General features: G+C 40.8%; 1 protein-coding gene across 1 annotated transcript in view; it reads left to right on the top strand.

The window, feature by feature from the left end:
* Nucleotides 1–14,918, top strand: part of TGFBR3 (transforming growth factor beta receptor 3) — a 155,436-nt gene that overhangs the window by 70,973 nt on the left and 69,545 nt on the right. The window contains exon 3 of the mRNA XM_063298248.1: nt 454–638. Within this exon, the coding sequence (XP_063154318.1) occupies nt 454–638 (185 nt within the window). The remainder of the gene's footprint in view (nt 1–453; nt 639–14,918) is intronic.

Raw genomic sequence — 14,918 nt, 5'->3', positions numbered from 1 at the left:
GGTATAGTTCCATAGATTTTTAATTTTAATACTTACTTCTTGCAGAAAAGTTAAGATAGATGAATACCATAGTTTTACTTCCAAGAAGGTACTTTGGGCTGCATCCTAATCCTAAACTGGCTTATTCAGAGCTGGGTTGCAATGCTTTCAATAGATCTTATTCTCAGTATAATATGGGGAGGATTACATCCTTAGGCAGAAATCAGGGCACTGAGCATGTCAATAAATTTCACTGAATGAGAAGTATGCTTTGCATTTCCTCTTGTACCCAACTTAATCCTTTCCATTCCATTTGCAATTGGTAAGATATCAACTTGGAACTTTATGTAACTTATATGATAGCAGAAGGTTATACCAAGCAGCTAGTGAGAGAGCTGTCTAAACTTTGCTCTAATTCAGCTTTTGCTACAGACTTTCACTTCAAACTAATCTTCCTTGTTATTTATTCTACAGGTCCTGTGCCTAAAAGTGGCTGTGTCTTGTCTCAAGTCAATAGCTCACACCCAGTGCAAGCCTTACTAGAAAGTTTTACTGTCTTATCTGGCTGTGCAAGCAAAGGGACTGCTGGATTGCCACAAGAAGTTCACATCCTCAATCTTAGGAGTCCAGAAGAAGACTCTGGCCACCATGAAAGAGAGGTATGGAGGAAATCATTCTTTGTCTTAGCCTTAGGTATCAGTACCTTCCCAAACCTTTTGCCCTGTAAATGTGTTGGACTTCAACTCTCAGAATCCACTACAGCATTTTGTTGGTTTGGCTCATAATTCTGAGGCATGAAGTCCAATCCAACTTCAGTGGACTAGATTGGTAAGGCTGCTTTACTCTGGGGAGAGGAGGCTTCAAACAACTTGCCCGAAGAGGACAACACAACTATTATTAAACAGCTGAGAAAATAGCAAGGTACATAGATGTAGTTCCAGAGATGCTGGCATTATCATATAGCTCCTGTGGGAAGTGATGCATTAAATTTTGCTCCTGCCCCCTGCCTCTGAGTAGTCCAGGCCTTTTGTTAAATGTGAGTCAAAGTTAATGGATCCAGTCCTGAGCAGATCTTAATAAGTGAATAGTCTATAGCTAGTAATATTTGTTCATTACATTTTTAGCCTTATCTCCAGAGGTTTGATAAAGGGTCCATGGTATTTCTACTCCTTTTATCTTTTCAACAAGCGTATAAGAATGGGTGTGACCAGCTCAAGGTCACTCAGTGAACCTCATGTTTATGTGGTGGTTTAAGCCTGGGTTTCCTCAACCCTAATCTGAACACCCAACAATAATACTACAATATATTGTTTCTCTTACTGTTTTTCTTCTCCTTAAAACTGTATTCACTGAACTAAAGGCTAACTAAAGATGCAAGAGATCCCTGGTGCTTTTTGTTTCTTTTAAAAATCAGATGCTGCTTTGAGAGAAGGAATGAAAAGAAGAGGGAAGCTTAAATGTTGCCCTGCCCATTATTACTTTCCTTCAAATAAAATACTCCTGAAGAGTTTCACTTGCATTTGGCAAGGATGGAGAAAGAATGGAGGAAAACGGAGTTATGCCTTGCCATTTCTTGTCATTAAATTTCCTCCCACTCCCCTTTCTTCTTCTTCCTTTTCTTCTTACAGTCTTTTTTGCCATTTTGTTTGTTGTCCGTCTCATAAATTGTAATATTCTAACAAATATTTGACTTCAGTTGGCTGCTGGATTTTAATTATTCAATTTCCCAGAGTCATGAATTCATTCCTAGCCATTAATATGGTTAACTTCATTTATGATAGAAGAGAAGGCAGGTAAGCTATTTTTTTTTAACCAAGTTAGGACTTCCGTTTCTTCAAAGCCAAATTGCTTGCATTGTCGTTTATGTCAATATTCTTGGAGATTTGCGATTATCAGCATAAACCAATTGTTAAGGTCATATCCTTTTAATCTTAGCAGTGAGTCCTCAGTTCTTAACTGGTAAGCAATGTGTTTGGTTAATAAGTCTTATAAACTCCGCTAGGTCTTGATCTCTGTGTAAATGAATTATTAATGCACATGAAGAGAGGGATTAACAAACGAGGTTTTGGTCTTAGTGCTGTGAATTTTTTTTTCTGTAAACATGTGCACTGTTGTTGCCTTTGTCCGAGAGATAGAACGAAATAGAGATGCCGAGAAGCGGGAAACAGAAAGTAATTCTTCAAAGTTATGACTAACAGCCATGTCAGTCCCTGAACTATATGACATATCCACTGCTTTCAAGCTAATTTGCTTTCCAGGAAGTCTGTTTAGAATTGAACTTTTGGTATGAAACATTCTGCCTGCATAATCCACACACAGAAGTAGTATATGTTTGTCTTACAGAACTGCATTCTTACAGAAACATTTGTTGCCACAGATCTTTAGGATGGGCTGGGAAGCCTGGCCTAGTTTCTCTCCAAATACCTTGAATTTTGAAGCAAATCTGATCCTGTATAGTAAGCCTCCAACTTGTTTTTCACTACTGTGGTACAGATTGTGAATACTCTGTTTTGATTCGCAATCTGTTACCTGGTTTGAGACAGTTACCATGTTCCACAATAATTTTCTAAGATATGTCCCCAAAAGAGCCAGTTTGGCCTAGTGGTTAAGGCACCAGGCTAGAAACCAGGAGTCTGAGAGTTCTAGTCCCGTCTTAGGCATGAAAGCCAGCTGGGCGGCCTTGGGCCAGTCACTCCCCCTCAGCCCAACTCACCTCACAGGGTTGCTGTTGTGGGGAAAATAGGAGGAGGAAGGAGTATTAGGTATGTTCGCTGCCTTGAGTTATTTATAAAAATAATAAAGGCGGGATAAAAAAGTCTAACAAAGCAAAACAAAAGCTTCCCAAGTAATCTGTCCTTCCTGTCTTTTTGACAATATTTTATAGTACCGTTATATAGCATATTCCATGCCCTTAGTTTTTCCTTGGCTTCCTGCTTCTTTAAAAAAGCTGGGTTCCTGTACCTTTAGGGATGGCCCCTGAGAAAATGAGCAGGAAGTTGGGAAAAGACTTCCTGACAACAGGGGAAACTGAGTATAAACAACAAGTTTAGACCAGCTTTTCCCTTATGTAACCGAAGCCTGGAGACAAAGCAGAGCAAAGGTTATCATTAGCCTCATTTTTTTTTCTTTTACACAAAAAGAGCCCAAGTTTGACTTGAAGAACACCGCAGTCCCCTTCATCTTATACTGAGAACAGTCTCTCTTTATCCCTCGTGACATTTCCTGTGAGCGGACAATGCATCCGGCAAGGCAAAGATGTATATGTTGACAGTACAATGCTTCCAGCATCTTGAAGGATAAACAGTATTTTCAGTTTTATTTTTGATGGGTACCCTGGCTAATATGGAGAAGTAAGGCAAGCAAATTTCACATGCTCTTATAAGGTTGTATTAAAAACCCACATTGCAGCTCCTGTTAGTTTTGTTCCTTAAACTTGTCACATTACAGGTTCTGCTAAATTACACGTCTTATATGCTGAGAGGAGGTGTAATTTTTTTTTCTTGCAGCAAATCCCTCATACCCTTCATGCGTTAAACATTCTTTTGCTATCCTAATGCTCATAAATATATAACATATGGTATCTACACTTTGTGATACTTTCTTAGAACATGTAGAAAACTAGCCTGTCAAACATAATCATTACATATTGCAAGCACTGAGCCTTCTAATGAAGTGAATAAAAATTATTTATGTCTGCATTCTAGTGTTTGTTCAAATATTGTGAAAAGGTGTTGAATTTCAAGGATTTCTGTCAGAAATGATGAGTAATATACTGCCAGACTATTGAAATGGCAGATTGTGCATCAGTTAAAAGTTACCCATTTTCCTTCATTTTACAATTGTGCTTTGCAAAGCAATATTGGAATTGTTAAAATTTAGCTTATTTAAGATATATTAGTTCAAACCTACACATATCTACCCAGAAAAAAACCCCCCTCACTGAGTTCATTCATGTTTATTCCCAGGTAAGTGAATACATGACTGCAAACTATAAAGACAACAGGATCATAGGTGGAATCACTTATTTCTGTAGTATATTTATACCCATTTCTTAATTCCACTGTGGAACTCAGTGTGGCATAGGTGACTGCTTCTCATCCTTTTAAAATAGTACCTAGCTCCTTCAATCTTTGAATCAGTCTAATTTGTCAAATATTATGAATTTCTAATTCTGGCTAACTTTTTAAATAGCTTGTTAAAGTTCACAGAGTTTAGAACTGAGGTGTTTAAAAATTACCTTCATATTTTCCCCTCTGTTATGTCCTTTAAATCTTTCTTAATTTCCACAGAGAGTGTTAGTAAAATTCAGTGAAAATGCTGGAACTCTTAAGACAAATGTTTATACTTGAGAAAGGAATTAAAAATGTAACCTCCTGTGGACAGAATTAAAGAAAACTATCTTACGTATGCAGTTTGTAATTCTGCTTATACAGCTACCATAATTTTCACAGCCATCCCTGACAGGGTGAGGATATCGTAATTCATGCAACTTCAGAATGTAACAATACAATAGTAAATATATCTCTGATCACTCTGGGAGCAAATCTGATTTTTTTCAAAGGCATTCGTAACAGCTAACAGTCTTCCACCTAAATTATTACATAGTCCTTATAGATGAACAGAGGAGACTGACTGTCAAGTCACTATCAGATTTGTTTAGTATTGTCTATGGCTGTGCTCTAGTGGACTGTGCTCTTAGCAGCTGCTGCAGGGAATAAAATATGGTTGCAACCATGGGCTGATTGGAGCAGAGCACTAGCTTATTCCTCAGCCCTTGTAACACTGCCCTGGCATAGTCCATTTGCTTGCTTGGGGAAAACCGATAGCTTCATTAGCATCAACACTTGGGGGAGCCTGTGTGGTAGCCGGCACTGGTGTGGGACCCAAATTATACTGGTTGTGGAGAAGCACCAAAGATAGCTTACTCAGAAGGCCCTCAAAACCTAGATTGGACCCTGCTGCCTGGCCTTTATTCAACTCCACACAAATCAGCTAAAAGCAAATGAATATTTGCTTGGTTGAAAACAACAGCCATTGAAAAGACAACTTATGCCAGAATGTGACATTATCCTTGTTGAATAAATAAGATTCTCTTTTAGGACAGAAGTTGGCAATGCTACACAGAGAAACAAGGCAGATGCTTTGAGTAGCATCTGTTTATATTAGCAAAAAGTGTGGCAGGCTGTAATAGAGGGTGCCTCTTCTCTCTTGTGATTTGAAAGATTTTCGGTTGAAGGCATAAAAATTCCCAGGGAGATAAACATGTTGGAGCTTTTGATATCTGTGATAATGTTCATCTGGAGGAAATTCAATTTCTTAAGCTTAAATTGTTGCAGCTATCTATCCATTTGAGACTTGCATTTGTGAAATACTATAATTGGTATGAGAAGGGAACAAGACAAACTTTACAGAGGATTTGTCAAACTTTGCATGGCACTTGACAAACTGTTCCCAAATTATGAACCTATGTTTATCAAATGGTTGTTTCCTGTAGAGCAACATGATGACAGAAGTTTATTTCTTCTTCTTACCCTCTACTTGGACTCTTTTTTTTTCTGTTTTGGTTTCTCATATGTAGTTCGAGTCCAAAACTGTCTCTAAGGAATTTAAGGATAGTATACCAAAACTAGTTATTATTTTAAGAAGATTCAGTAAGTTATGGGTGAAGTGAGCAGAATAGCAGGCATTCCAGGCACACTTTCACCTGGCATTGGTTGTTTTTCTCCCTTTGTGGCTATTTAAGAAGCAAGTTGTAACAAGTTGGATTTGTAGTTAGATTACAATTTTTGCCTAGAGGAAAATCAGGGAATTAGGAAATATAGACTGGCTCACCCAACATAATATGCCACAATATAGTTTCTTTAGTTTGGCTGTGTTGATTCATTCTCCCAACTATTATGATTTATAGGTTATGGCTTCACGTCTTGGGCAAAGATAGGCAATTGTGGCTTATCCAATGATTAAACAAGCCTTGTCTTAATGCAGTATGTGAATTAACCCAACAGTATGTATTAATTTAGTTTAAATCCACTCTAAAGTTTACTCTGAGTTGTTAGACAGCTAAACAGTGGAATAATTCCATTGTTTACCCATAACAGTGGAAAATAAGAAGAATAAAACCAGCTGTCAGGAGATCTGAGTTCATTTCAACATCTAAAAATAATATTAAAAGCTGGATGGTGAAATGTATTTTCTGTATTCTTCATAAACTTATCCAGTTACTTTTCAAATTTAAGAATACTTCTATAAGACTTGCTATAAGAATTTTACTCACTAGCTGCAGTGAAAAGCACTTTCTAATTTCATTCAAAATCACTACTTTTTATATAGATAGCTGTCCGAACTATCTGTTAATAATCAGTTAATTGTCATAATTTGTTTTATGTGTGTGTGTTACAGGTAAACCTCTAAAGCCTTATTTCTAATCCAGTGAGTAAAACTTGACTGCACAGAAAGTCCTGATTTGTTCAGTGTGGTTTATTCAATTTATTTATTCTGGACTGAATTGCCTTTGGTATTATTTTCTAAACTAGTTCAAAAATTATTGGTCATCAATTTTGAAATCTTTTTGAAATTTAGTCACCAGAACTTTCAGAGGAAGCTGTGTGGGGCCAGAATTTGGTTTGTTTTGAGCTTTATTTCCAACAGATATATTAGGATAATCATAGTTTACTCTTAAAGAGATAAGAACCAATTATTTTCAGCAGTTTGCTTTAACCACAGCTGTTCAGAGGGTTGGGGCTGATAAGATCAAGCAGTTTAATAAATAGATCTGTCTTGCCTTTGCTGTCTTGCTTCAACTATGTTGGAGCAATTGTTGAAACCTATTTATAAATAGGTATGTATAAACTTGAAATTCACAGCAAACCATGGTTTGTTGTTTTATGGAATAGATAAACATGCTTCAAACATGTAGATAGCTCAAGCTGAATGCCTATTATGTGTCAGAAGGGAGAGAATCATAGAAATACATATATTGCCATAACAAATTTTACTCTTAACACATCATATTTCACCTCATCCTCTAATACCTTCAGTACAGACATCCTTAACAGATCCCAGTCTTATGCTCAAATATTTTTGGTCTCCTGTGACTCATAGACTTCTTTTTAAACTGGCTTCTGTTTCCAACATAACTTTTCACTCTAAATTTGACATTTCCTGCGTTTCTTCTGAAACACACCTGTTAACTGATCAACCGCTCTCAAACTCTGCCAGAGAAATACTAATTTGTGGATGGAGCTACTCTTTAATTTTACGGCCATGTGTATGTTGTTTTCTACTTTAAAACACTATTCTGTATTTAATCCAAAATATGCCCTTATTAAATGGCCTGTCATGAGGAATTAGTTAAAATAACTTAAGATATTTTGCATTTGATAAAGAATGAAGACTGCTGTCCTCTGCATCCTAAACCTGGGAGTAAGTCACATGAAGCTTAAAGTAGACCTCCAAGCAGCTATGCAGAGGATCAGATTGCAAATTTCTTTACTTTTTAGTTTTTCAGCAATGCTGATGCGTTTTTATTTGGCTTAATATTACTCCAGACTCCCAAAGTCTCTCAGCGGCAATGTATAATAAAACAACTTGAAATTAAAAATTTAAATTTAAAATTACAATAGCAGTTAAAACGATCAAGTGAAACAAGTTGAATTAATAATTAAAATTAACAGAACCAGCGGTTAAAGCTTGTACAGAAAAGATGGGTTTTCAGGGCCTTTGGAAGAGCCAATAATTAGTATCCTCTCTTCTGCAGAGAGTGCATTCCTAACTGCTGGAGCAACAGGGAAGATTCAGTCCCCAGGCAAATTTATGGCAATGACAGGTGAACCTCCTCAGATGATTTCACTAAGTGCAAAGGTTCATACAGAAGGAGGCTTTCTCTCAGATAGACTGGTGTGTGCCATCTCTTTCTTTGATGGATTTTTTTTTTGAGTCATGCCTGGACACATAGAACATGTTTATGCTGTTGCTCCAGGATCTCCAGCAGCCCTTAAAAATGGCTAGTTGTAAATGAAGTAGAGTTTTCATTTCTTGAGGGTTGAAAGTGTCAGAAAAGAAGGTTAGGGAAGTTTAAAATTAAGCCAGCATGGCTGTTGTCCTGTACTGTTGACACTCCATTCAGTGCCATTATCAAAACAGATGAGAAGGCCAGCCATAGATTTTTCTTTTGTAAAAGATAATGTGAACTCTTATCATCACTGAAAATTGCATTACCAATGGAGCAAACGTTTTTGAAGTTGAAACAGAACTTTCATTTGAAGTTCACTGAAAGTCCCTCTTTTGTATCAGGCGATGTGATCTGGGATTTTTTTCTCTGAAAGCATATTTGATTATGGAAATATTTTTGTTTCAAAATCAAATAATATTGTATTTCCCCCCAACAAATCCAGCTGTATGAGAGCAAGAACAATGTTCCTTTTCCCTGCAGAAACAAACTAATGTCTGCCAGTGTTGAAATTACAGATTAGGCTACCACTGTATTATCTTTTAGGGCTGTATACTCTTCAAAAATGATTCAGAAGAAATGCTACGGACCTTACATGAACAGAACACCTTTCTGCTATTTTTTTTTAAAGCAGCCAGGTTTTTTTCAGGTTGCACAGAAGCCTAAAGAATTTTCCAAGCAATGTAGTCCTACTGTGTACTTGCTGTCCTGCAATGTTGGACAATTGTTTGACATAGTAAGTTGAGTGATTTTGAAGTTTAGCTATTGATAGTCATCGTATCCTAGGATGTTAGTGTTTTTGTGGCCTGATGCTACTACATACTAGCTTTCTTCAACCTGGGAATCCTCCAGATGTGTGAATTTTAGCTCCCAAAATTCTCCATCCAGTATCGTTGTCACTCAGAAAACTGGAAGTTAAAATCCACATGTTTTGAGGGCAAGCAGATTTGGGAAGGCAACTGTATTCCTATATAAAAGATTGAGGCCTTGAATCTAGCAGGATGTACATATAGGAGCATGGATTGTGGATGCCCAAATAAGGAATACTGCTTTCGTTATTGTTAAGTGTTTTATTGATAATTTTATAATTAAGTGAGGGTGTAGTAAAAGTGCCAAAGTTCTGAGTGATTAGAAGATGTATTTATTTAAGTATGCTCTATATTGCAAGTCTTTGTATCAACATATGCTTGTTTTCTTTTGTTGCCAAGCTGGCTTATTCAAATCAACAGGAACAAGTGATACAGCTTTTTCCAGACTGAAACACTTAGGACAGCAGGGTGAGCATTGCAGCTCTGCTCACAGATCTTCTGTTGGGGATAGAGTGATGAATGGATATGTATCCCAGCAGTACAGTTGTGTTTACCATGGAAGTTAATTGCTTTACATGTTTTTGTTAGTATTTTCCATTTTCTGTTGTAAATGGATTAAACAAGACAGGATTATTTGAAAAGTCAGGTTTGTTACTAAAAGGTTCCCAAATGCAAAATGGCCAGGTCTCTAAAGAACTAAATGCTTTACTTCTTTAGAGAGCAGCTTTTTGATCTCCATGGGATAATCGGCATCAGTTGTGTATGAGACTGTTGAATAAAGAACAGGCAGCTTTTGCCTCCCATGGATGATTTTGATTGTGCAAGCCGTGTATTCCCCTTCTTTGCAGTGAACTGAGACGTATGGATTGTTTTGAGGTTTATGCAGTCATTCTGTAAAGCCAAATGTTTTGCAGCTGATTGCATTTTACTTTAAACACATAAATCAATATCTGCTTTGCAGATGGAGAAGCAACGGCTTTGGTGGCTTTAGTCTAAATTGCTGGTTTCATACATCCAGTGCCTTCACCCTCTTAATAATGTTGCAGTTGCTAACAAGAGCTGTACTGGATTAAAACTGCAATCCTATTGCTGGCCTATTCAGGTTGAACTCAGTGAATCTACCCACATGCTTCTGATCATACACGGACTATACAGAAAAGCTAGTGACCAGTGACCAAAAAGCTGTTAAATAACTTGGTCTGGAATTATTGCTTAATTGTTTCACTTCTGATAGAATTGCCTGTAATCTATGAATCTGCAGGGGCTCTGTTCACTGAAGGAGAGGAACTATGCAGGAATTTTGATATTTGGAAGCTAGAGGGGCCACTTGTGCATCACCAAAAGAGGAGAACATTTGTGCAAAATGTGGAAATTTAACGATAACGGAATTTACATTTCATGGAGATGAAGCCAGTTAATCCCCATCCACATCACTTCAGTCCTTCTACTTTCTGATTCCCAGATTGACCCACAGCTTCCTTTTCATTTAATTTAGCTCTAATATTGTTTGATAGAGACTGCTTGGATTATGACAGGATGTTGGAAGGGGACAGTGAAATGGAGATTAAACCCTTCTTTCTCATTTGGAGTTGAACAAAAGTGCATGAGACATTCAAATTCTCACCTTCCATTCTCAGTAATCCTATTGTCTTCACTTCAGGGCTGCAACCTAGTGGTAATTGCTGAATGGAAGAGGAAAAAAGAGGAAAAGAATATTGTGAATTAGTGGCTCTATGCTCTCCTTAAATCCTCAGCTGAGGTTGCAGGGTATAGTGTCTTACAGGGAGACTAGAGCTGTCCAGCAGGTGGTGATCTTCTTTCCTTTGTCTTTTATTATTTTAATCCAGAAAGCAAGTTGCTGGCATGCTAATAAAGCTTTCGGCATGACCTGGGAAACTCAAGTCTCCCATCCAGCCACAACTGTGCGCAGATGCCACTACTGTCAGAAAAAAGCAGATGGCAGTAGCCTGTGACTGGCTAAAGTGTTTTCACCCCAAAATACCCATGATAGTGTACACATGTGTGTGCACACACTGACCCTTACACCATTTTTTTTAAAAATTGTATGGCATAGTGGTTTGGTGTTCATGCTGCTTTTTCTTGCTGGGAAATCCTTGTGAGGTCCAGCAGCCAGATGTGTGGACTCTTTAGCCATGACAAGTCACGTTGCCCGGGTGCACCACAAGGAGGCTAGTCTACATTGCACCAAGTTAGGCTGAGAGAGAGTGACTGGCTCAAGGTCACCCAGCCAGCTTCCATGCCTAAGGTGGAACTAGAACTCACAGACTCCTGGTTTCTAGCCCGTTGCCTTAACCACTAGACCAAACTGGCTCTCATACCCTTACACCACTATGGATAAAGATACTGACAATGTTTTGTAGCAACGTTTGCAAGTAGCACTAGTAGCGCACCTACATTTATGTCAGTTCCTTGGGTGTTTTGCTTCTAAAGAGTGCTAAAACTTTAATTTAAAGAACATGCTTGAAGAAAGAAGTCTTGCCTTACAGCTAAGTCAGAATGGGATAACTGAGAAGAATATAGTCTGTTTAGAACAATAGCATTTAAACTGTTTTCCTGGGGATGAAGAGCCTGCATTATCTGGAAGATTACTGAGTGTTGGCTGGGGAATTCTGGGAGTTGAAGTCCAGATGTCTTAAAGTTGCCAAGGTTGAGAAACACTGTTGTAGGATATAACAACAGAATCTGGAAAGCCTGACAGAGTTCCCCTCTGCCCCTCTTATACCAAAGAGAATCAAGGTAGAGTTATCTTGAGTTTTACACCTAAGTGGAGGTTTACCTAACCATTCTGGCATTTCTTCTTCAAGGTTAGATCTGTACTCCTCCACACTGAGACTTCTTTAATGAGAATTATTTTATTAATACATTTAGATACCACCCTTTCTCTGGATGCACACTGTTCGCTCACCTTGTTTTATTCTTACAACATCCTTAGGAATTAGGTTAGGCAGAGAAGTAGTCAATGGCCCAAAGTCACCCATTGAACTACACTCTCTCCTTGATTAGTGACTGCATTTCATTCCAATGACTTAGTCATTAAACAGAATGATCGCTAAGGGAACACATGACTGAGAGAGAGATACGCTGCAAAGATCAGTGGTTGCTGCCATCTAATTCAGATAAAGTTCTCTTGTACAGTGTCCTCTGCCTGACCTGTTTTTTCCCCCTTGTTTTGCCCCTTGCAGGGCAGAGGGATTGCTTAGACAAGCTGTCTCCTCCTGAGCTGTTTTTCTCTGCAGCACAACCTGTCCCTAAAAAGTGCTAACCTCAACTTAACAGGCTCAGCTCTGTGAACTTAATTAGTTGAATAGAACCCTCCCACCAGCTCATGCTGCTGCCTGAAACTGACCAGACCTTAATCAGTTTCACACTGAAAGCTTTTGTTGTCAGCTGCAGGAAATTTGGTCCTAAGTGCTGCATTGGTGAGAAAATTAATTTTTTTTTTTTACCATTGTATTTGCAAATGGTCGCTAATTGAAGTACCTGAAATTTATCTCTTTCCCCAAATATTGATCTTTAAAATGGAAGGTCATTTTAAATTGAGAATATATTGATGAGACAGAAGAGTCTGAGGGTGATCTTCCCTTAGATACACAATCATTGGGGATACACAGCAATCAGGGAATGGGGGCAAATGGATTTGGAATCTCTGGGGGCTGTAGGGCGGGTTACATCATTGAGGTGGTGATGGGCAGGGGATGCTGTGGTGGGAGCTGGAGGGCAGGCCATCTTTGGGAAGACACCCCTGGTGTTTGTTACCAGTGGTGTGTTCTGGCCCTCTGCGCTCAGACCCAGGCCCTGGTCAGCAGATTCATAGAGGTCCTGGTCTCCAAATGCTACTGCTTAATGCCAGGTCAGTCAACAACGAAGCCTCCCTCATAAGTGATTTGATCACTGAGGAGGGGGCAGACCTGGCGTGTATCACCAAGACCTGGCTGGGCCCAGAAGGGGGGATAGCCCTTTTAGAAATGTGCCTGGCTGGGTTTCAGGTGTGGCACCAGCCGAGACCCCGGGGCAGGGGAGGAGGGGTTGCGGTTGTCATCAGAGAGTCTCTAGTGGCTTTCAGGGGTGCTGCTCCACAAGTGGCCAGTTGTCAGACCCTGTTCTTCAAGTTGGGTTCCCGAGAACAGTTGGGAGTGTTGCTGCTGTACCAGCCTCCGTGCTGCGTAGCAACCTCCTTGCCTGAGCTGCTAGAGGCCGTCTTGGGGTTGGCAGTGGAGTTCCCCAGACTTACGGTTTTGGGGGACTTCAATCTGCCGTCCCTGGGGCATGCCTCAGGAGTTCTTGGCTACCATGGCAGCCATGGGCCTGTCCCAGATTGCTCGGGACCCGACTCGAGACAGTGGCCTCACCCCAGATTTGACTTTCTTGTCGGAGCAGTGGCAATGTGATCTGAGGGGAGAGTTACAGCTGTCCCCATTGAAAGGTCAGATCATGGCCTGGTGGCCCTGAGATTCTCTTGTGCCACCCCCCTCCGCAGGGAGGTTGGACTCATCCGATTGGTCCACCCCTGGTGACTGATGGACCCGGCAGGGTTTCAGAGGGAGCTGGCGGTTATTCCTGAGGATCTGCTGCACGGTCCAACAGAGGCCCTGGCTGCTGCCTGGAATAGAGAGGTGGCCGGGGCCTTGGACAAGATCGTGCCCGTGTGGCCTTTCTTGCCCCATCGAACCTGACACTCCCCGTGGTTTACGGAGGAGCTGAGGGTTCTGAAGAGGGTTCAGAGACACCTAGCTCCACTGGAGGAAGACAAAGACCAAATCCAACCGAACTCAAGCTAGAGCTGCTATTAAGGCCTACCTTGTGGCGATAAGAGCGGCAAAGCATCAATACTTCTCCACTCTTATTGTGTCCGCAGAAAGCCACCCGACGGCCCTATTTAAAATCACTCGATCCCTTCTTCAGAAAGTGGGCCCATTGACCGACCTACAGGGCTGTGCAGAAGAGTTTTCTGAGGATCTGCAGGATAAAATTGCTTGGATTCGTTCCAAGTTAGACTCCAAGCATGAAGCATGGTCCGTGGAAATACCAAGGGAGCGTTCTTACCTAATTATCTGGGAACAGTCTGATCCTGCTGGACCCGAGGAAGTGGACAGGATCCTCCAGACTGTGAATGCCACCACTTGTCATCTAGACCCATGTCCCTCCTGGCTGGTGAAAGCAGCTCGGGAGGTGACATGTGGTTGGGTCCAGGCGATGGTTAATACATCCTTGTGGGAGGGGGTGTTTCCAGCTGCCTTTAAGTACTGGTACACCCCTTTCTCAAGAAACCATCCCTGGACCCTACTATACTGGGCAATTTCGACCTGTTTCCCACTTTCCCTTTTTGGGAAAGGTGGTTGAGAAAGTGGTTGTGTTGCAGCTCCAGAGGATTCTGGAGGAAATGGATTATCTGGACCCCTTTTAGTCAGGTTTCAGGCTGGGATATGGGATGGAGACTGCATTGGTTGCACTTATGGATAATCTTTGACAGGAGCAGGATAGAGGGAGTGCATCCATCCTGGCTCTCTTGGACCTCTCAGTGGCTTTCGATATCATCGACCATGGTATCCTTTTGGGGTGGTTCAGGGGGTTGGGGTTGGGCGGCGTACTTGTGTGCTGGTTCACCTCCTTCCTCCAGGGCCGGTCCCAGTTGGTGGTGATAGGAGAGGAGAGATCCTCCATTGTGGGGTCCTGCAGGGTTTGGTTCTCTCTCCTCTCTTGTTTAACATCTACATGAAACCACTGGGTGAGATCATCCGTCACCATGGAATGAGGTACCATCAGTATGCTGATGATACTCAGTTATATATCTCCATCCCAGGTGAGGTAAGTGATGCAGTGACTGTTCTTTCTCAGTGCCTGGGGGCTGTGGGGGTCTAAATGGGGAATAACAGGCTTCAACTAAACCCTGGTAAGATGGAGTGGCTGTGGGTTAATGGTTCTTCCGTATCCGGGACTTTGTCATCTTTGGTTCTGTCTGGGGTTGCATTGCCCCAGACAGACCTGGTGCGTAATCTGGGGGTCCTCCTGGACTCACGGCTCCTGCTCAAAGAGTAGGTGGCAGCTGTGGCCAGGAGGGCCTTTGCACAGCTTTGTGTTGTGCATCAGTTACACCCTTTCCCAGATCAGGAGGCCCTTCGAATGGTCAATCATGCCCTTGTTATCTCCCATATAGACTATTG

Source organism: Candoia aspera, chromosome 3 (genome assembly GCF_035149785.1).
Source record: "Candoia aspera isolate rCanAsp1 chromosome 3, rCanAsp1.hap2, whole genome shotgun sequence".
NCBI lineage: Eukaryota > Metazoa > Chordata > Lepidosauria > Squamata > Boidae > Candoia > Candoia aspera.
Note: the sequence above shows the minus strand (reverse complement) of the source record. Positions and strands in the feature narration are given on the sequence as shown.